This window comes from Kogia breviceps, chromosome 6 (assembly GCF_026419965.1).
Source record: "Kogia breviceps isolate mKogBre1 chromosome 6, mKogBre1 haplotype 1, whole genome shotgun sequence".
Classification (NCBI taxonomy): Eukaryota; Metazoa; Chordata; class Mammalia; order Artiodactyla; family Physeteridae; genus Kogia; species Kogia breviceps.
The window spans coordinates 74,172,987-74,193,650 of record NC_081315.1 but is presented as its reverse complement, the minus strand read 5'-3'; the positions used below and the strand labels follow the sequence as shown (position 1 = coordinate 74,193,650).

The 20,664-nt window shown below is 37.9% G+C and overlaps 1 protein-coding gene across 4 annotated transcripts in view; it reads right to left on the bottom strand.

Moving 5' to 3' along the window:
* Positions 1-11,351: 11,351 nt before the first annotated feature.
* Positions 11,352-20,664, bottom strand: part of SLAIN2 (SLAIN motif family member 2) — a 79,970-nt gene continuing 70,657 nt past the window's right edge. For all 4 annotated transcript variants that reach the window (XM_059067280.2, XM_059067281.2, XM_067036052.1 and 1 more), the window contains 2 exons: positions 13,234-13,552; positions 11,352-11,867 (listed from right to left, as the gene is read on the bottom strand). In XM_059067280.2, the coding sequence (XP_058923263.1) occupies positions 11,801-11,867; positions 13,234-13,552 (386 nt within the window). In that variant the 3' untranslated portion in view covers positions 11,352-11,800. The remainder of the gene's footprint in view (positions 11,868-13,233; positions 13,553-20,664) is intronic.

The following is a 20,664-nucleotide window of genomic DNA, read 5'->3' as shown; positions in this document are numbered from 1 at the left end:
GCACACCACTGTGGAAAACAGCTGCACATCACTTTATCCAGAAATTCCACTTACATACATATATATAGCAGAAATGCATGCACATGTATAAGGAAGTTCACAGCAGCAGTACTTTGACTCCACTGATTTCCTCAAGTGTTTTAGTGTTCAATTTCACTGACTTCTGCTCTTTATTATTTCTTTCCTTTGGCTTCTTTTCGTAGTTTCTTAAGGTAAATGCTTCGATCATTGATTTGAGACCTCTTATTAGTTTCCTGTTGCTGCTGTAACAAATTACCACAAACTTAGTGGCTTAAGACAACACAAATTTATTTATCATCTCACAGTTCTGACGTCCAGAAGTTGGAAACAACTCTCACTGGGCTAACAACATCAAGGCCTCGGCAGGCTCTTATCTTTCTGCAGGCTCTGGGGAGAATCTGTTTCCTTGATTTTCTAGCTTCTAGAGATGGCCTGCATTCCTTGGCTCATGGTTCCATTCTTCTAGCAGTGTTGGGCTGAGTCCTCATGTTGCCATCTCTCCCTCTTTTGTCTCCTTCCTCTATATGTAAAGACCCCTGTGCTTGCACTGAACACGCCTGGACGGTCTCCCCATCTCAAAGTCAGCCGATTAACCTGAATTCCATCTATAACTTAATCCTCCTTTGCCATGAAGTCTAACACATTCACAGGTTCTAGGGATTAGGATGTGAATATCGTTGGCGAGCTATTATTCTGCCAACCACATTTTTACTTAATATAAGCATTTAATACTGTAAATTTTCTTCAAGTTACTTTAGCTGCTTTCCCCAAACATCAATGTTTTGTACCTTCATTTTCATTCAACTCAAAAATATTTCCTAATTTCTCTTGTGACTTTGTCTTTGATGTGTGGTTATTTAAATGTATGTTTTATAAAAAATTTCCAGATAGTTGTATTTTCCAGTTATCAATCTTACTGTAATTTATTTGGTTTTGTATTTTTAAATTTTATTTTATTATAACTTATTTATTTTTGGCTGCGTTGGGTCTTTGTTTCTGTGCACGGGCTTTCTCTAGTTGCGGTGACTGGGGGGCTACTCTTCGTTGCAGTGCATGGGCTTCTCATTGCAGTGGCTTCTCGTTGCAGAGCACAAGCTCTAGGCGCCGGGCTTCAGGAGTTGTGGCTCGCAGGCTCTGGCGCGCAGGCTCAGTAGTTGTGGCACACTGGCTTAGTTGCTCCGCGGCATGTGGGATCTTCCCGGACCAGGGCTTGAACCCACGTCCCCTGCATTGGCAGGCGGATTCTTAACAACTGCACCACCAGGGAAGCCCCTATTTGTTTTATTCAGAGAATAAAATGTGTTAAAAAGTTGTTCTTTTTGTTTTCTATAATCCAGCATATATTTTGGTTACTATTCCATTTGTACTTTAAAAAATATGTATTATGCTGTTATTGGATTGAGTATTCTCTAAATGTCAATTCAATCAAGTTGCTTGATAGTGTTGTTCAAGTCTTCCAAATCCTAATATTGTCTATTTCCTCTTTCAGCTCCATCAGTTTTTGCCTCATGAATTTGAAGATTGTTAGGTGCGTACATTTTTAGGACTGTTACAGCTTCTTGGTGAATTGACCTTTTATCATTATGTAATTTCCATTTTTTATTCCTGGCTAATCTTCCCTGTTCAGAAGTCTACTTCGACAAATGCAATCACTCTAGCTTTCTTTTGATTAATGTTTGCATTGTACGTCATTCTTCATCTTTGTATTTTTTTTTGTGTGTGTGTGGTATGCTGGCCTCTCACTGTTGTGGCCTCTCCCGTTGCGGAGCACAGGTTCCGGACGCGCAGGCTCAGCAGCCATGGCTCACGGGCCCAGCCGCTCTGCAGCATGTGGGATCTTCCCGGACCGGGGCACAAACCCGTGTCCCCTGCATTGGCAGGCGGATTCTCAACCACTGCGCCACCAGGGAAGCCCCATCTTTGTATTTTTAACTTACACGTTCATATTTATATAAAACATATATAGTTATAAAGCATATAGCTGAGTCTTTTTATGCAATCTGACAATCTAATTTGGTATGCTTAAATCATGTACAGTTAATGTAATTATTGGTATGGATGGATTTAGGTCTTCCATTTTAATATTTGTTTTCTGTTTGTCCTGTTTTTGTTCTTCTATTCCACCTTCCTGCATTTTTTTAGATTATTTGAACTTAAATTATAACATATATTTTCTCTCTCTTAATTGCAATTGCAATATACATATTCTAGAGATTACAATATATACACCTGACCTTTCACAGTCTATTTAGAGTTAGTATTTTGTCACTTCAAGTAAAATATAGAAGCCTTACAACTATACAGGTCTCTTTACTATTCTTATAGTTGTCATATGCATTATTGCTAAATGCACTGAAAACTTTTATTTATTTATTTGTTTTTCTGATATGCGGGCCTCTCACCTTTGTGGTCTCTCCTGTTGCGAAGCACAGGCTCCGGACGCGCAGGCTCAGCGGCCATGGCTCAGGGGCCCAGCCGCTCCGCGGCATGTGGGATCTTCCCGGACCAGGGTACGAACCCTTGTCCCCTGCATCGGCAGGCGGGTTCTCAACCACTGCGCCACCAGGGAAGCCCACTGAAAACTTTTGACAAAGTTAGTTTTTGCTTTCAACAGTCATACATATTTTAAAGAACTCAGAAAATTTTTCTTTTATTTTTAACCACATAATTAACATTTATGCTGCTTTTCCTTCATTCTTGCAGTTCTGAGTTTCTCTCTGGCATCATTTTCTTTAAGTCTGCAGACAATAAATTCTTAGTTTTCCCTCACCTGAAAATGTCTTTATTTTGCTTTGATTACTGAAGAAAATTTTCAATGGATAGAAAACTGAGTTGATTATTCTTTTTTTCAGCACTTTAAAGATCTTTTTCAGTATTTTCTGGCCTCTGGAGTTTCTGATGAGAAATCTGTGATCATTTAAATTGTTGTTCCACGATACATAAGGTGTTTTTTTTTTGCACTGTGTTGGGTCTCTGTTGCTGTATGCAGGCTTTCTCTAGTTGAGGTGAGCGGGGGCTACTCTTCATTGTGGTGTGCGGGTTTCTCATTGTGGTGGCTCCTCTTGTGGAGCACGGGCTCTAGGCACAGGGGCTTCAGTAGTTGCTGCACACAGGCTCACTAGTTGTGGCAAGCAGGCCCTAGAGCACACAGGCTTCGGTAGTTGCGGTGTATGGCTCAGCAGTTGTAGCACATGGGCTCTAGAGCACAGGCTCAGTAGTTGTGGTGCATGGGCTTAGTGGCTCTGTGGCATGTGTGATCTTCCCACACCAGGGATCGAACCCACATCCCTTGCATTGGCAGGCAGATTCTTAACCACAGCTCCACCAGGGAAGTCCCCATAAAATGTTTTAATCTAGCTGCTTTCAAGAATTTTTTTTTCTTTATCTCTGGTTGTCAGCACTTTAATTATGATGTGTCTCTGTGTGTATTTCTTTTGAGTTTTTCCTTTTTGAGTTAAGCAGTTTAATTATGATGTGTCTTGGTGTGGTTTTCTTTCAGTTTATCCTATTATCAACCCAGGTAGGTTCAGTTCACTGAGATTCCTGAATCTGTAAATTTATGTCTTTCATCAAATTTGGCAAGTTTTATCCATTACTTCCTCAAATAATTGCCCTGTACCTATCTCTTTCTCCTCCTTTTCTGGGATCCCAACGTTGCTGTGCTAGAGCCAGCTTGTACCAATTCACAAGCTGATTTTGCACAACTCTTCCCAATACTTCGTTCAATGACATCATGCTGATAGCTTGAAAATGGCCATGGTGGGAATATTTACCTGGACATTGGAAAACATTACAAATGACTTTTTTTGAGAGCTAGTTTACTACTAGACTCCAGTGAAACAAATGTTAGGCCTTTTGATATTGGTCCTCTGGTTCCTGAGGCTCTGCTCATTTTTTCAATCTTTTCTCGCTCTGTTCTCCAGGTTTAATAAATTCTATTGATCTCTCTTCAGTATCACTGACTCTTCTGTCATCTTCAGTTAGCTATTGGATCCATCTAGCAAATTTTTAAAATTTCAGATACCTTTTCAGTTCTAAAATTTTTTGTTTTTGAAAAAAAATTTCTACTTTGTTGAGAACTTCTACAGTTCCATTCATCTGAAGAGTGTTTTCCTTTGTCTCATGTTATAGTTATAATGGCTGCCTTAAAGTTTGATAATTCTAACATCTGGACCATATCGGTGTTGACATTTGTTGTCTCACTTTGGAGAAATGATCTCATTTCCTTGGTTCTTTACAGGCTGATTTAGATTATATGCTAGACATTTTGAATATTATAGACTCTAGGTCCCATTAAAATGTTCTGGACAATGTTGATTTTTGTTTTGTTTAAACAGTCAACCCAAATAGGTTCAGAATGCAACTTCTGTTCCACATTCTGCAGGCTGTGGTTCCAATGTCAGTTTAGTTTACAAAGGCTTTGTTATGCTATGTTGGATCTACCTCACACATGCACTGCTCAGTGCATGACAGACACAGGCTGTGTCATGTTCAGTGGTTTAAATTAGTTCAGTTCTCAAAGGCTTTGCTGTGCTGCTTTGGGTCTGAGTATGTGTAGTTCAGGGGTAAGCCTGGCGCTTGCACTAATCAAAACACAAAGGACCGCTCTCTCCAGCTCTCTTATCAGTTTCCCCCTTGCCCCAAAGGGCACCTTTGCCCTGTCCTCTGACCAGATATAAGGGTTCTCTCAGAATTTTAGCTCCATCACTATTACTGTGCAGTTGCCACAACTCAGTTTACCTTCAGGACAAAGACAGTAGAGAAAAATGGGGATTATCTTCACATTCTTCAAACTGCAGAGGTTCTTTGCCCATTTCCTCTGTCAGAAAAACAGGCTTCCCATCAATTTTAACTGTTGGCACTGTCTGCTACCAGGGCTTAACTGGGGTGCTCACCAGTGACAAATCATGAAAGAAAAGCAAAAATAAAAGGCCCCCAACATGCCCTAGCTTCCAAGAGCTATTTTTTTTCCTCATTTTTGGGGGTTTTCCTTTCATAGGTTTTCCCTCAGAATTTCCTCTGGTTCAAACTATCAAAGGAGTCATTATGACAGCTCTGTTGGGTGTCCTCTCTGAGCTCAGGGCTAAGATAAAAGAGGAAAAAAAATGGAAAACTCATCACTGTATGGGTCTCTTCTCCAGGTTTGACTCTCCTCCCAATCCACCTGCTTTTATTTACTTTTCAGTGTCCTCAGGTAGGTGTCTTTTGCATTTTGTCCAAAATTTTTAGTTGTAAGTGGGAGAGAAGGGCTTTTGAGGGCTTACTCCATCTTGGTTATCCCTGAAGTCCAAATCTGCATTATTTCCAAGAGACCTAAACTGGAAACAACCCAATTGTCCTTCAACATTAGAATGGATAAATTGTAATATATTTATAAAATGGCATATAGGGCTTCCCTGGTGGCGCAGTGGTTGAGAATCCGCCTGCCGATGCAGGAGACACGGGTTCGTGCCCTGGTCCGGGAAGATCCCACATGCCGCGGAGCAACTAAGCCCGTGAGCCATGGCCGCTGAGCCTGTGCGTCCGGAGCCTGTGCTCCGCAACGGGAGAGGCCACAGCAGTGAGAGGCCCGCGTACCGCAAAAAAAAAAAAAAAAAAAAATGGCATATAATATGGCAAGAAGAATGAACACACTACAGTGACATCAGCAACATAGGTGAATCTCACATTATCTTTGTTGTTTACTGCCAAGTATCACAGAAACACCACTTTTAGCCTTTAATCAAAATGATAGGCAGAAAAAAATTACAAAGTAACTGGTTACATTTAGATAAAGTTCAAAAATAGGCAAAACTAAATTATAATGTTGAAAGTCAGGATACCTGTTATCTTTGAAGGGGAGGAAGGAAGTAGTGATTGGCAGATGGCATTAGGAGAGTTTTTTTTGGGTGCATTGAATAGTCTAATTCTTGCCTACATGGTGGTTACACATGTATTATAGTTACTCAGTAATTCATTCAGCTGAACATTTGTTTTGTACACTTTTCTATACATATTTTATGTATCAATTTAATAAACACTTTAAAAATTTTAAAAATTAACTTCCTTCTGGTGGCAGATACCAGAATCTTAGCTTAAATCAACCTTTGTATTAATGGGAACTTATAATAAGGATACTGAGGTGCTTTGTGGAATTCAAGGCAGGAATGATACTAGGCTGCAAGAACAATTTGAGCCAAGGGCTCAAAAATACTATCGGAACTTCCCTCTCACTACAAATGTTTCCTCCAGGAAAACATGACCATTGACATGAAATAACCATTCTATACAATATACACTGAGACATCTGTGTAAGTACCTACTGTTTTGTTTGCTCAAGACTAGGCCTACTTACTGGGGATAGCACCACTTTCAGGGAAAACGGTCTTCCCTCATTCTCTCCATATGGTCTTCCCAAGAGCTACGTGGTTTTTACTTAACCCCACTCACCTGCCATAGTCAATTAGCCCAGTAATGGGTACCTGACCTGTGCTGGGGAATGCTATTCCTAGAAGTTCTGTTCTTGGAACCAGGGTTCTATTTTTAAACAGGAATGCCTGGGGTAGGGTGCAGAAATCTGCATTTTAGCAGTCTGTCAGGTGATTCTAAAGTCTGAGAACTCTAATCTAGACTATCTTGATTCTTGATTTGGTTGTGCCTATTTCTTCAGAGGTATTTTGTTTTGAAACTGGAGTTGTACTCAACCAATACTGTCAATTCATGGCTTGGTAGACTGGGGTGGGGGTGGGGGGGAAGCTCAAGTGTCAATAAAAGATACTATATAAAGAACATGAGAATATAAATTTGGTAAAGTTTTGGAATATTTGTATACTCTTTCTGGAACTTATTTCTCCCCCAGCAGAACCAATTTAAATGATGGCAGTCCTCAGTGACCTCAGAGTTAAGAAAAAGTTACAATGTCAATCATGAATACAATCCCAATTTCATTAGGGGGAAAAAAGACAATATCCTTAAATTTAAGTGGGTGATTACCTATGGAATTAGTGCTTTTTCTTCTTTATAATTTACTGTTTCTCTACTTTCCTAAAATAATTTTTCATAATAGAAACCAATTGATGTTATAAAGATACAAACAATGTATTTTTTTAAATCAAGGAATATCTACACTCAGGAATTGAGAAATGTGTCATGCTTTCAGTAGGCAGTTAATATACACCTCTGTTCAAAAGCAAACTCATGTCAGCATTGTAAGTGAAAAGTATTTTCTCATCTTAAACATTAGACTTCTTACCCCTTCCACTTAATACAGTTTTCTCCCACTACTGAAAGTAGAAGCATTTCTATGAAACCTTTCCTAAGCTGAAATGGCATAAAGTGAAGAAGCAATTATCTGAGGACACATCTTACTAACAGATACACAAAATAAATCAAGATAAAGCACAGATGCTCACATAGTTGCAAGCTATGGTGGCTTGATGCTGAGATGCTGAGTAGTTCCTGATGAAGGAGCTTCACAGTGTGGGGTGCACTGCTCCCTGCAAAATAAACACTGAATGCTATTTTTGCTTTCCCCTTTTTTCATAAAAGCAAAAAGACTCTTCAGATTTCTTCTGATTACTGAAAACAGCTACTAATAGGTCTTTCATAAAAGCAAAGTGGCATACAGTGAACCTTTGAAATGCGGGAGATACCTGCATTTTATAACCATGTTAAGGTCAGCACTTAAGTATTCATTTCTGGAAGGTGGGATTGCAGGATCCCAAGGTGAAATGTGGGATCATTTCCCCTTTTATATTTCTTAGTATTTTCAGTTAAGTAAAAAAGTAATGGGTCTATTATTTTTAAAATCAGAAGAAATGAAACTTTTCCCCCCTTCTTTTTAAAGAGAAAACATTAAAGTTATCCAGTGTAAAGAACTGGTGTGAAATTAGCATGCAGTTAATAGTTTTAACTGAGTTGTATTAGCTAAGGTCCATGAGTGAAATCTGTTCCATTTTCATACTAGTAACCAGAGGGCCATTTAGTCTACTCAGACTTTTATTTAGATCATTCAAATATGTTAGTGGTTGCTAACTTCGGCTTTGTGCTCATGTGAACATGCTGTTCACTACCTCCCTCCAAGTTAGTTTCACTATCATTTATTCTTATTCTATTTTGTAATTCAAAGCTAAACTTTGATACAGCAAATAATTCACAAGAACCACCATATACATTTTCCTGTTACACAGGGTATATAACAAGTTTAAGTAAACTTTTCATTCATTAATTTACAAGTATAATGGCATTTAATTTTAAATGGTTCTTAAAAGTTTTTAGGTTGGCTTGGGAGAAAATTCAAGCAGGAAGGTGTCATTTCTTATGACTCATTAGTGAGACTAATTTTAACATGGAGGACAGTAAAAACTTCCAAAAGGGATGAGGGGAACTAATGAACAGTGTACGATTCTTGATTTTTTCTGTTTATCCATAAGAGAAAGATGCACATGATCAACTAAACAAATATTCATATTTGGTTTGAAAGAGTAATTTTCCCTCCTCTATACTCTTATATAATAGTTTTTTGCTTGTTTTACGTATGCTACCTTTTTCTAACTAGATATCAATTCACAGCAAGTTAAAAAGTGACAGGAAAATAGCAATTTTGAGTAAACTACAAATTTTACCTCCAAATAATCCACATATGAAATAACTAGGGCAGAGAGAATACAGCATGATATATTCCAACCTCACAGAGATCAAGTCTGGACGGGCAATATGATTTGGGTTTGTGTTTTTAAAAAATCAACTGAGCTATTTATTACTACCAATTGTAGGCAACTGGTGGGAAGGCGGGCAGATCTTACCATATCCAGAAATTAATAAAACACTTAAAAAAACAAATATAAATTTAATAATAAACATTATGGTCAGGTTGTTTATTAAGGAGGCAACCACACATACATGTTCGGCTATAGAAATGTTTTTGCAAATCAAACTTCATGTGATCTAAAAGGACCATGCATAACGTCAAAAATGGACGCCTGTACATTCAATAAAAAGTTAAATATACATAGTCTAGATCATTCTAGAGTTATACAAACATCTGGGGACACATGTATCTAATTTCCTTTCAGAAAAACTTTTTTATAAAAGTGACGTACTGAGATAATAATTTTAAAAAGTATCTGACAATAATGAATGGTCCCCAGTATTACAAAATGTGATTTCCAGGGTATGAAAAGCAAAAAAAGCCAACCCTTCAGAGAGCGTTTTATATTATACAAACAAGTTTTGTAGAAAAATGATCCAGCAAATGCTCGAGTTAAGAATATTTATATTTTTTTCCAATTCTTTATACTTTTATTAACACACTTACAAAAAATAACATTCAAACACTGAGAAAATTAAATAACTTTGGAAGCAGAGCTCACAGCTTTCTGCTTACATATAAGTGACAATTCTGGGCTGTTGGCACAAAAAAAATAATCAACATTCATAAAACCCTTACTACTATATATCAAACATAAGTTAAAATCATAGGCACTAGTTTATCAAAACCACACTTCATCTGTAAGACCAACCACAGTGAATCCTTAGATTTTTCCCAAACAGAAAAACTGGCAATACACAAAGGCTTTCTAGTAAATAGGCAATTTTTCTCTTTAGGAAACTAAAAGCCAATAGTCTGTGGTAGTACAACAGCAGGTAAAATAATACTTTACCCAACTCAGATCCAAATATGTTTTTAACAAGTGATGAAATATTTTAATTAAAAAAAAATAGACATTTTTTTCTGATGCAGCCATTTAAAAACAAAGTTAAATAACCTGAATATTCCCTTTGAAACTGATAATCTAACTTAAAAATGTAATGGGTGTTTTGTAATAGGGTTAAAATTCCTTTTAATTAGTAGATTGCAGCATTTTTTTTCCCAATGTTGCACTGAAAACTGAGACCTATTTTCTTTTGTGTATATGTGGTTTCAAAAAGAGACAGTGGCTAGTTCTTTCTTTTACTTACTTAGATTTTTACATGTGATACCCCTCTACCTGAAACAGATGCTTTATCTTCCTCTGAAAAGCAACATTTTTAAGTTCATCATCACGTGGAATTCTGGCACCATCCTTTCGTGACCCATTCCCATCCCCCTCAAATCCAACGATAAAATTTCTTCCTTGCATGAAACACCAAAATACATTAGCACTGGCATTTTGAATCTCCAGCTGTTTTTGCTAACTGAATGACTCCCTACTGGTCAAGCTAATAAAGACTACCATGGGGTCCGTCATGGCAGAACAGGGGTCTTGGTTTTAAAAGTTTTATCATTCTCTCAACCTATCAACAACCTCAGTGCTATCCTGAATATAAGCTTCCCATTTCTCTCTCAATTTCTTTTGCCAACTTACAGAATGTGTTTGACTAATAGGAAATGAACTTATGTTCAAATATCTAAAATCCTTTAGAGACCCAGCTGCCAAGATTTTAGAGCTGTTCAAATTAAATACTTAAAAACAGACCTCACCATGAAAAATGAGAAGCCTGCTGAAGAAGGAAGGTTTAGGCTGATAATAGTTGAATAAAACCAAAATAAGTGATTTCCAAGATATATATAAGGGCCATCATAGAGCAAGTGTTTAACAGCTTAGAGTCATATGTAGTAGGTTTCATTTGTTACCAAAAATGCAAAAAATTGATGTCAGGCAGAATCTAAAAGGGGCAGTATTTTCAAAGGATGTTTTGAAACAGTTAGTTTAAAGTGGATCGACTTAAGTAGGATTCAGCAGCCTATAATTTCCCACCACATAACAGGCTACTGTGTCAATTAATAGTAACAATACAACTGTCATTACCAGAGATTTTGTAAGGTAAATGCATAGATTTCCCTCCCCAGTTTTACTGTATAGTTTTGTTCCAGGTTGTAAGCACTGAGGTGGTGTTATTTATATCAAGAATAAACACACATACTACTTGCTCTTTACCATCATGGAAACCTGCTAATAAAAACAAGAACTCTTAGTTCTGTAACAAATGACAGCATGTGAAAAGTTGGCTTCAATAGCAAAAGCTATCTTTCCTGAGCCAGGAGCTATAAAGTTTAGAAAGATTGTACAACTGATATTAAGCCCTTTTGGCAATCAAAACAATCCGATGTGTCAATGCAACATGATGGATGCATGCTGTAACACTATCTGGTGGTGGTGATATGTGAGCTACACCCAAAACTTAAGATTAAACAAAATAATTTTTCTAATGAATCTGCAAAAATAACAAAGGATTCTTCCAGATTTAGGTATCATGTTTTAAATCTCTAGCCCAGGTTTCTTCCCACCATGCCCCCCTGCCATCTCAATCTAGTTTTCTGGAGAACTAGTGAAACACTAGTGAAACATTTTAGATAAGTAGTCAGAATATTAGTTCTCATTAACACAAGTATTTATTGATACTATTCATACAGTAAATTACGTTGAATGTGAAGTTTTGGATAGCTTGAATTCACCATTTTCCTGTGCACAAAGGTACTCTCTCATTTCCAAATGGGCATTTCTCTTTGGCATCCATTAGTTTTTTGCCCAGATATTGGCCTCTGTCAAATATTAAAAAAACAACCTAGTTTCTATTAAACAAAACTAAAAGTGATTCCATGGAAAGTGATTGTATGATTACCAAACACATCTGATGTTAAATGTCATTAAAGTGCTGCTTGATCATCTCTGTCAGTTTGTGCTAATTAAGACAGAGAGGGCTGGGATTTTATAAATCCCAAGAGTCTTATCTGAACAGTCTGCATATAAAAGTTGTCTTTTAGCCTGGTGAAGGGGTATCCATGAAGCTGTGGACTCTGCATTCTTCTCTTTGCTGATCAATAACAGCCATCTTTCCAACTGTCATCTTTCATGCTACTGTAGGTTTTAGGAGCTGGCAAGGATCTGAAATACAGCAATTTATAAAGTGATTTGCAAGGTTTAATGGAACATTACCATTTTATCTTCCATATATGTTAATTACTTTGCAGGTGGCATCATGATCCAATGTTCTAGGGCACCGATGAGATCAAAGCTCTAAACAGCTATTAGCGCAGCCATCCCACACTCAACATGTCCACATCTTTCAAGTTTCACTGGGCATCAGGTGACTGCACTAACCTCTTTTTTGTTAACATAGCCACTTTAGTAAGAGAAAAGATTGTCTTGTCTTTTCCAATCGAATGGATCACCAAGCTTATTATTTACTTATTTATTTGAGGGGCAAATTGATGAATGTGATATTAGAGGCGTAGTGTCACCATCACGAGAGAGGCAGAATGGGATAGGGTTTAAAAGGACTCTGAAGTCAGACATACTTGGAACTGAAGGTCTTACTAGCTGAAGTCTTAGGCAAATTACTTAACCTCATTAAATTTTAATATTCTCCTGTGAAAAATAGGCATAATAACAGTACCTACATGTTTAATGCTATTGTAAAAACTAAATAAGGTACAGATATGTTATTTAGCATAGTACATAGCAAAAAGCTGTTACACTCCATTGAATTCAGAAATGTAATATGTTATCTTAGAATAAAAGAAGTATGGGTAATTCAGTTTCAGTGCTTACAGCACAAAAGCACTCTTTTCATGCAAATAAATATTCAAGTTTAATTATATTTGACACCTAAGTTTATTCATAGTGGTAAGCACATTCCTGAAAGGTAGATGAAGACTACAGATACATGGTTCCGAACCTGGCTAGGCTCAGAATCACCTGAAGATTAAACAAATTTAAAAACAGCATACCTACAGATTTTGGGCTTCATACCAGATCTACTCTCTGTGGGTAAAACTTAGGCCTCTATATTTACATAAATTCCACAGAAGATTCTGAATTGTAGCGAGGTTTGAAAACCACCCTCCCGGATTACATACTCAAACCTGATGGCTAGAAGTTTTATCTTAAATCCCATTCTAGGTTCTATTATGCTTTAGTATCTTTATTGAATATCAATATATTCAAAATGAACAAATACTACATCCAAATGAAGTGGTTCTAACAATTTTTTCTAGAAGTTCACCAAGATGCTTAATCATGTTACGCATCTGGGCAAATTTAACCTGAACCAAAGTGATATAATACCCCAATGTCCCAAGTGAGAATTTCTTAAGCAAGGAAAGTAATGTTTTATTCAAATTGTACTAAGATGCTAGTGGGAACCCACTAGGACTCTTGATCTTCACTATCAAATGCAGAGATGAGGATAATTCCAGTCTACCCACTTCTCTATGCTCAAGAAGGTCAAAGCAGAGCATCTGCCACTTACCTGCGAACAGGCTGTGCAAGTTTGCTGCGAGGCACTGGTATACCCCCAGCAGAAGGGGCACTGGGTCTGGGCAAGCCACTTCTCATCACAGTTGTCCCTGCAGGTCTGGTTAGAGTAGTGCTGTTGATATTGCTGGGAGGATTTGCTGGGACTGTGTTCTGAACCATAGGAGGCCCAGGTGAGGAGGTGCTTTGCATGAGTTGTGTTGTTTCTTGGCTACCAGGAGAACCAGAGCCATGGTTACTAAATGCTTTTACTGGTTGCCGGAGAGCCAAAGGAGATGGTGCTGCAGGGGAGCGGAATTTGCCTGGAGAAGGTACTGCAGAATGGCAAAGAAAAATAAATGTTTTCAGTGGAAACCAAGTGCAAGTGAAACCACTGCTTTATGACTGGGCACCAGTACGTCTGTATTCATGAAAACTCACTCTACAGAAATGCAAGGAATAAAGAATATTTCTAGGGAGATAGACAGATAGACTGATTGATCGATCGATTGATCGATCGATCGCTGGTAGCTCTTAAGTAACCAAGTCCTTACTCAGAGGATTGCAACTATCCTTGACAAGTGTTTTAACTAGGTCAGATAGGAATCTACAATACCAGAAAAGGCACTGCAGCATTCTGTTTTACTGTGGCAACCAACCTGAGCCATATTCTAGAGGTGAAAAAAATGCTGACTATTAGACAGTTGACTAGAATTTGAAACACAATTTCCCCTCAAAGAAACATTCATGTAAACATGTATCAAGTATCTGGAGAGTGTACCTCCAAGTCCTGCATCATCCATAGCATAATTTATAATTTAGAAACTAAACCTGCTTCTATTGTTGTGCTTCACCAAGTAGGGAAGTTATAAATCTAGTTAGGGGCATATCAAGAGGTATAGGAAGTCACAGGATAAAGATGGTACATTTTGCTGGAATGTCAATTCTACTAAGTGGTTATTTAAAATACATGTTGAAACAAACAATGATATATGAAAGAATTAAATGTACAATTTGCATTAATTTTTAAGTCAAAATAAGACTTCAAATAAATTTTATTCTTGTAGTGGTCCCTTAGCATGGTAAGTTCAGATGTCCTGGGGGACATTCATCCTTTCCTGTTTATCCTATTTGGATAAATCATCTCTGGAAGGTTTCTTCAAATGCCTATGAATGGCTATATACAATATAAATAAAAAATATTACCTTAACATGCTTTACCTAGCAAAGAACTCTGGGGTGAGGTTCAGAGTGAACTGGGCAGGGGCAAAAGGAAGGGAGGAGAGTGCAGGGGAGAAACGAATCAGAGTCACCATATTCTCTCTCAACCTCCATTAGTTTCCCAAGGATATGAGTAGAGGAAAGTTTGACTGTGTGTCAGAATCCCAAGAAACTTTAAAAAAAGGTTGTGGCTGGTGGGGGAGCCCAGGCACCATACCTAGAGAATCTAGTCTGGAATGGAAATCAAGATATTTATTTTAAAACCACCATAGGCACTTCCAACCATGTTGACAAAAACAGGACAGGGCTTACCCAGTAAAGATACATAAGGGCAGTTTTCAAATATTGGACAACAGGCAGTACAGGACTGTAATCCCTGAGAGAGGGAAAATAAATATGGTGAGCTCTACTGGCACCCTGGCTTTTTTTTTGTCAGGTGGAGGGGGGGCTTGGATTATAGAGTGAGGAGGAGGATCCAGAGTAGATCAAAGTTATCTTGCTGACTTGAGAAGACTAAACTTGGAATCTGAGGGGCAGATTACCTTAGAGGAGGGAGGTGCTCCAGAAGACCTCTATAACTCAGCTTAGAGGCCTGCTTGAACCTTTGCTGGAATATTGAGCTGTGCATGCACCAAGTGAAGCTCCATGACACTGGGCAAAGGAGGCCTGAAGCACTGTAAATTGAACAGTTTCCAAAGCTCATACAGAACTAGGAAACATCTGAGTTTCAACCAATTAGAGCAGAGAATTCTTGTCAAACATCCAGGGCAATCAGGGGACACTCCAAAAAGAATTAACTAGTTCTAAAATAAAGCTACCCCAAATCCACTCAAACAAAACTTAAAAACAAGCCACTAAAGCATGGGTCAGCAAGCTACCACCATGGGAAAGTAAAATGCTTAAAAAAATTTTTTTTATTAGAATATGGCAACACTCATGTGTTTCTATATTGTCTAGGGCTGCTTTCCAGCTACAAGAGTAGATGAAAACTTACAACAGAGACCATATCACCCACAATCCTAAAATATTTACTATTGGGCCCTTTAAGAAAACTTACCTGTTCACCACAACAAAGTCTACACGATTTAAAAGGTAACAAAGGGCTTCCCTGGTGGCGCAGTGGTTGAGAATCCGCCTGCCGATGCAGGGGACACGGGTTCGTGCCCCGGTCCGGGAAGATCCCACATGCTGCAGAGCGGCTGGGCCCGTGAGCCATGGCCGCTGAGCCTGGGCATCCGGAGCCTGTGCTCCGCAATGATGGGAGAAGCCACAACAGTGAGAGGCCCGCGTACGGCAAAAAAAAAAAAAAAAAAAAAAAAAAAAAAAAGTAACAAAATCCAGCATAGAACATAAAACTTCACAATGTCCACTAACCAATAAAAAATTAGTAGACATAAAGAAATAGTAAAATGATAACCAAAACTAGGATAAAAATTAGTCAAGAGAAACAGATTAAGAAGTCACAGGAATGACTGAATTATCAAGGCAAGGACTTTAAAAAGAACTATTACACATATGCTTAAGGATATAAAAAAATATATATAAATATGAGGTGAGAAATAAAAGTTTTAAAAGAGCTAGATAGAACTCATATAAAAAAACATTTTTTCTATTATTATTGTTATTATTATTAGCCATGCCCTGAAGCTTGCAGGATCTTAATTTCCCGAACAGGGATCGAACCTGGGCCCCCTGCAGTGGAAGCACAGAGTCCTAACCACTGGACCGCCAGGGAATTCCCAATAGAACTTTTAAAGATGAAAAACTTATAGTATATTCCAAGTGCTAAGTTCACTGGATGGCAATTAATAACAATTTAGATGTTGCAGAAGAAGAGGTACCTGAAGACATAACAATAAGAATTATCTAAACTAAAGCATACAGAGAATAAAAAGACTCAAAAAAGAAATGATAAAGCCTCAGTGATCTACAGGTCAAAATCGTGTGGTCTAATACATGCAACTGGAGTCCCAGATGAAAGGGGTTATAAATGGGACAGAAAAGGTTTGAAGAATGGCTGAAAATCTTCCAAATTTGATGAAAATTATAAACTCAAGTATCTAAGTAGTTTAAAAAACAAACAAACAAACAAACAAAACACGAGCAGGGCAAACAAAGGGAATACCACACCAAGGAACAACATGATCAAATTTCTAAAAGTGAATAATAATTTTTTTTTAATGTTTAAACAGAAGAACAAAGATAAAATACCTCAGACTTCGATCTAGAGTTCTATATCCAGCAAAATTATCATTCAAAACTAACATCAAAGTAAAGGCTTTTAAAGACAAACAAAATCTGAGAAAATTTGTTGCCAGCAAGTCTTTCACTAATAGAAATGCTAAAGGAAGTTCTTCAGGTAGAAGGAAAATGATACCAAATGGTAACCCTGATCTGCATAAAGCAATAAACAGTGCCAGGAATGGTAAATATTTTGGGAAACATAAAAGATCTTTAATAAATCATTTTCAATTTCACTAAAAGATAACTCTGTAAAATAAAACTAACAGAAACATTCTCTGTGATTTAATATAATATATATAAAGAGAGTAAAAGTAAATGATAAATGTAGCACAAAAAATGGGAAGGAATGGAAATATACTGTTCTGAAGTTCTTACATTATAAGTGAAGTGGTATATTACTTGAAGATAACTGTAATAAGTTAAATATGTACACTGCACACTCTAAAGCAACCAATTAATAAAAAGCAAGAAAGAAAAAAAAGAGAAAGTAAGCCAACCGTGAAAATAAAATGCAATATATAAAAAGTACTCAGATATTCCAAAAGACTAAAAGCAAAGGAGAAAAGGAACAAAAATCTGAAGAGACCAAGAGAAAACAAGTCGTGAGACAGATTTTAAACCAACCATATTGATAACTGCATTAAACGTGAATAGTGATCACTCCAATTAAAAGGTAAATATTGCCAGTATGGACAAAAAAGCAAGAGCAACATGCTATCTAAAAGAAACACATTTTAGATATAAAGACACAGGTTAAAAGTAAAAGGAGAGAAAAAGTGACCTTATACAAAACCGATTATGAAAAAGATGGAGTGTTTATAATAATATCAGAAAGCAATTACCATCAGAGATAGAGTTCATAAAGTTAAAGGGGTTGATTCAGCAAGAGGACATAAGAATACTAACTATGTATACCCAAAAACAAATATACAAAACACATGAAACAGACATAACTGAAAGGAACTAAAAAAGTCCAGAATTAGTTAGATATTTCAACACTCCTTAGTAATAGATGAAACAAATAGGTAGAAAATGAGAAAGGACAAAGACATGACCAACACCATCAATCAAGCCGACCTGACATTTATAGAACACTCCACTCAATTGGACACAGCTCAAATGTCCATCAGCAGGTGAAAAGGTAAACAAATTGTGGTATATCCATACAACAGAATACCACTCAGCAACAAAGAGGAGAAAGAAAACTGCTGACACAACAAGGATGATTCTCAAAAATTAGGCAAATCTAACTTATGGTAACTAAGCACAAATCAGATATTTGCCTGAGGCTGGGAGAACTGACTGGGAGGAAGTACAAAAAAAACTTTGGGGGATGATGTTAAGTGTTCGATGACTTTACTGGGCTGGCTGCATGAATGCATACTCTTGAATTAAAATTGTGCATTTAAAATTCCACCTGAGTAAAGCTGATTAAAAAAAACCAAAACTCCAGGACTTCCCTTGTGGTCTAGTGGTTAAGACTCCATGCTTCCCCACACTTCCAGTGCAGTGGGTGTAGGTTCAATCCCTGGTTAGAGAAGTTCCGGACGCTGCAGGGTGTGGCCAAAAAAAAAAAAAAAGCAACCCCAAAAAACCCCCAAAACTCCATAAGGGGCTCTAAAGTAGGGCCATAATTGAGAATAATTATGAACCAATTATATTTGGAATCAATTATATCCAACAAACTGTTACAGTCTCTTCTGGTAGAAAACTGAAGACAAGATGTCCACAGGACCCAAGTACTCTGAATTGCAAATTCCATAATCTTCACAGAAGTTTTTTTTTTTTTTTTTTTTTTTTTTTTTTACCTTACATAATCCATCTTTCCCCTTTCTATAGGTGACTATGAAAGTGTTTTCTCAATTCCATTCCCTACAGTCCTACCTTTGTCTCTGTCCAAGTTGTTTCACTGTCTTCCTGGAAGCTCATTGGATAACTGAGACTCAATGTCTAAATTATCCTCTAGCCACTATCTAAGGGTGGTGCCTAGACCTGCTCCTTCCAGTACCAACTCCAGAAAAGCCACCTTCAATCCTAGTTTTTTTTTTTTTTTTTTTTTACCATACTTGGCAGCCTTTTGACTGGGATTTTGTTTTGGTGGGGATGCAGGTTTCAGATAGGAGGCAAGAACAGTAAAGTTCAGAGGAGGATCACTGAGTTTCAAGGAGTATTCTGGAAAAGTCTGGAGAGCTGTGGATAGACAGAAAGGAGGTCAGGTTAAGAGATTCACTAAGACATTGTGAATGACAATCTGGTAGATGAGAGACGACCAAGGAGTCCTAGGCTTCTTTCTCATGGTGACTGATGTAGAGGGTATGGTGAAATTAGGCAGGTCATCTCGATGAGGCTGAGAGTGTTTCATTTCTTTCTTTTTTTCTTTTTTTTAAAAAATAATATTTATTTATTTGGTTGCGCCGGGTCTTAGTTGCAGCAGGCGGGCTCCTTAGTTGCGGCTCGCTGGCTCCTTAGTTGTGGCTTGTGGGCTCCTTAGTTGTGGCATGCTAACTCTTAGTTGCTGCATGCACATGGGATCTAGTTCTCTGACCAGGGATTGAACCCAGGCCCCCTGCATTGGGAGCACAGAGTCTTAACCTCTGTGCCACCAGGGAAGTCCCTGAGAGTGCTTCATTTCTACATCACAGCTTTATAAATAATGGAATATATCTATAATGTTTGGAATGTCTCACCAAATCTTATCTTGAAAATAGGCTTTGTGAAAGCCTTTTCCTCTGGAAAAACTTCTGACCACCATTTTAACTATTAATAGTTATGCCAGGGAAATGGTTGTCTCCTGAAATTTTTTAAGAATGAATCTCAGACTTCCACTTGGGAAAATGGAATAGATGAACTTTTCCCTATTTCTCCCAGTAAGTATAATTTAAGACCGTGGGCACTGTATATAAAACAGACATAAGACTGAAACATGGAGAGAAGAAGAAACACTACCCAGGAACCTTGAGACCTGAGGGATGACATGGTAATGAGTTCCCAGGATTTTCTTTTGTCTCATATATCCCAGATTAAAGCTGAAGAAGGCAGCAACCCAAAAAGGCCTTTGGGTATGACAGACCAAAAAAAATCTGCTCTCTCTAGCCAAAGGACTAGGAAAGAAAACTTTTAGATAATAACTGCTCTGCTCCAGCCAAACACCACAAGAAAAACTGTGGCACTACTGTCACCAATGCCAACAAAGGTTAGTGGGGAGCCTGGACTTCTATCCTTTTGAGACTGAACAAGGCCTACAAACACCTTATCCAGGGAGGTAAGAGAGAAGGAAGTAATGAGGTGCTCTTTTCCCTCCTCTTGGGTTGGTGTCAGAGGAGGACTAATGGAGAGTCAGGACTTTCATGATTGCTCACTGGTAGTAAGACCACTCTCATCACAGTTTCAGTGGAGACCATATGGGCAGCCAAAATTTCTACCTCCACCCAGTCGGTCCCTCCCCCTTGGGTGTCAACAGGAACTGAGTGGGGGAACCTGTGCGTCTATTCCCATAGCAGTAATGAAATCCCCCGCCCCTCATCCACCAAATGCCTGACTGGTGTCAGAGAAAGACATACCCTTTCATAAAAGGGTAGCTTTAAATAAGATCTAGACTCTCATAATCTGAAAATGTCCAGATTTCAATAAAAAAAAAACCAAAACAACAATTTATCATACCAAGAACCAGGAAAGTCTTAAACTAAATACAATCAAGAGATGTGAACACTAAGATGACAGAGACGTTAGAATTATTTGACAAAGATTTTAAAGTAGCTATCACATATAAGGAATCTAAAAAAAAGTACTGAAGAACCTAGTGGCAGGGCAGTAATAAAGACACAGATGTAGAGAACAGACTTGAGAACACAGGGAGGGGAGGGGAAGCTGGGACAAAGTGAGAGAGTGGCATGGACATATGTACACTACCAAATGTAAAATAGGTGGCTAGTGGGAAGCTGCTGCATAGCACAGGGAGATCAGCTCGGTGCTCTGTGACGAC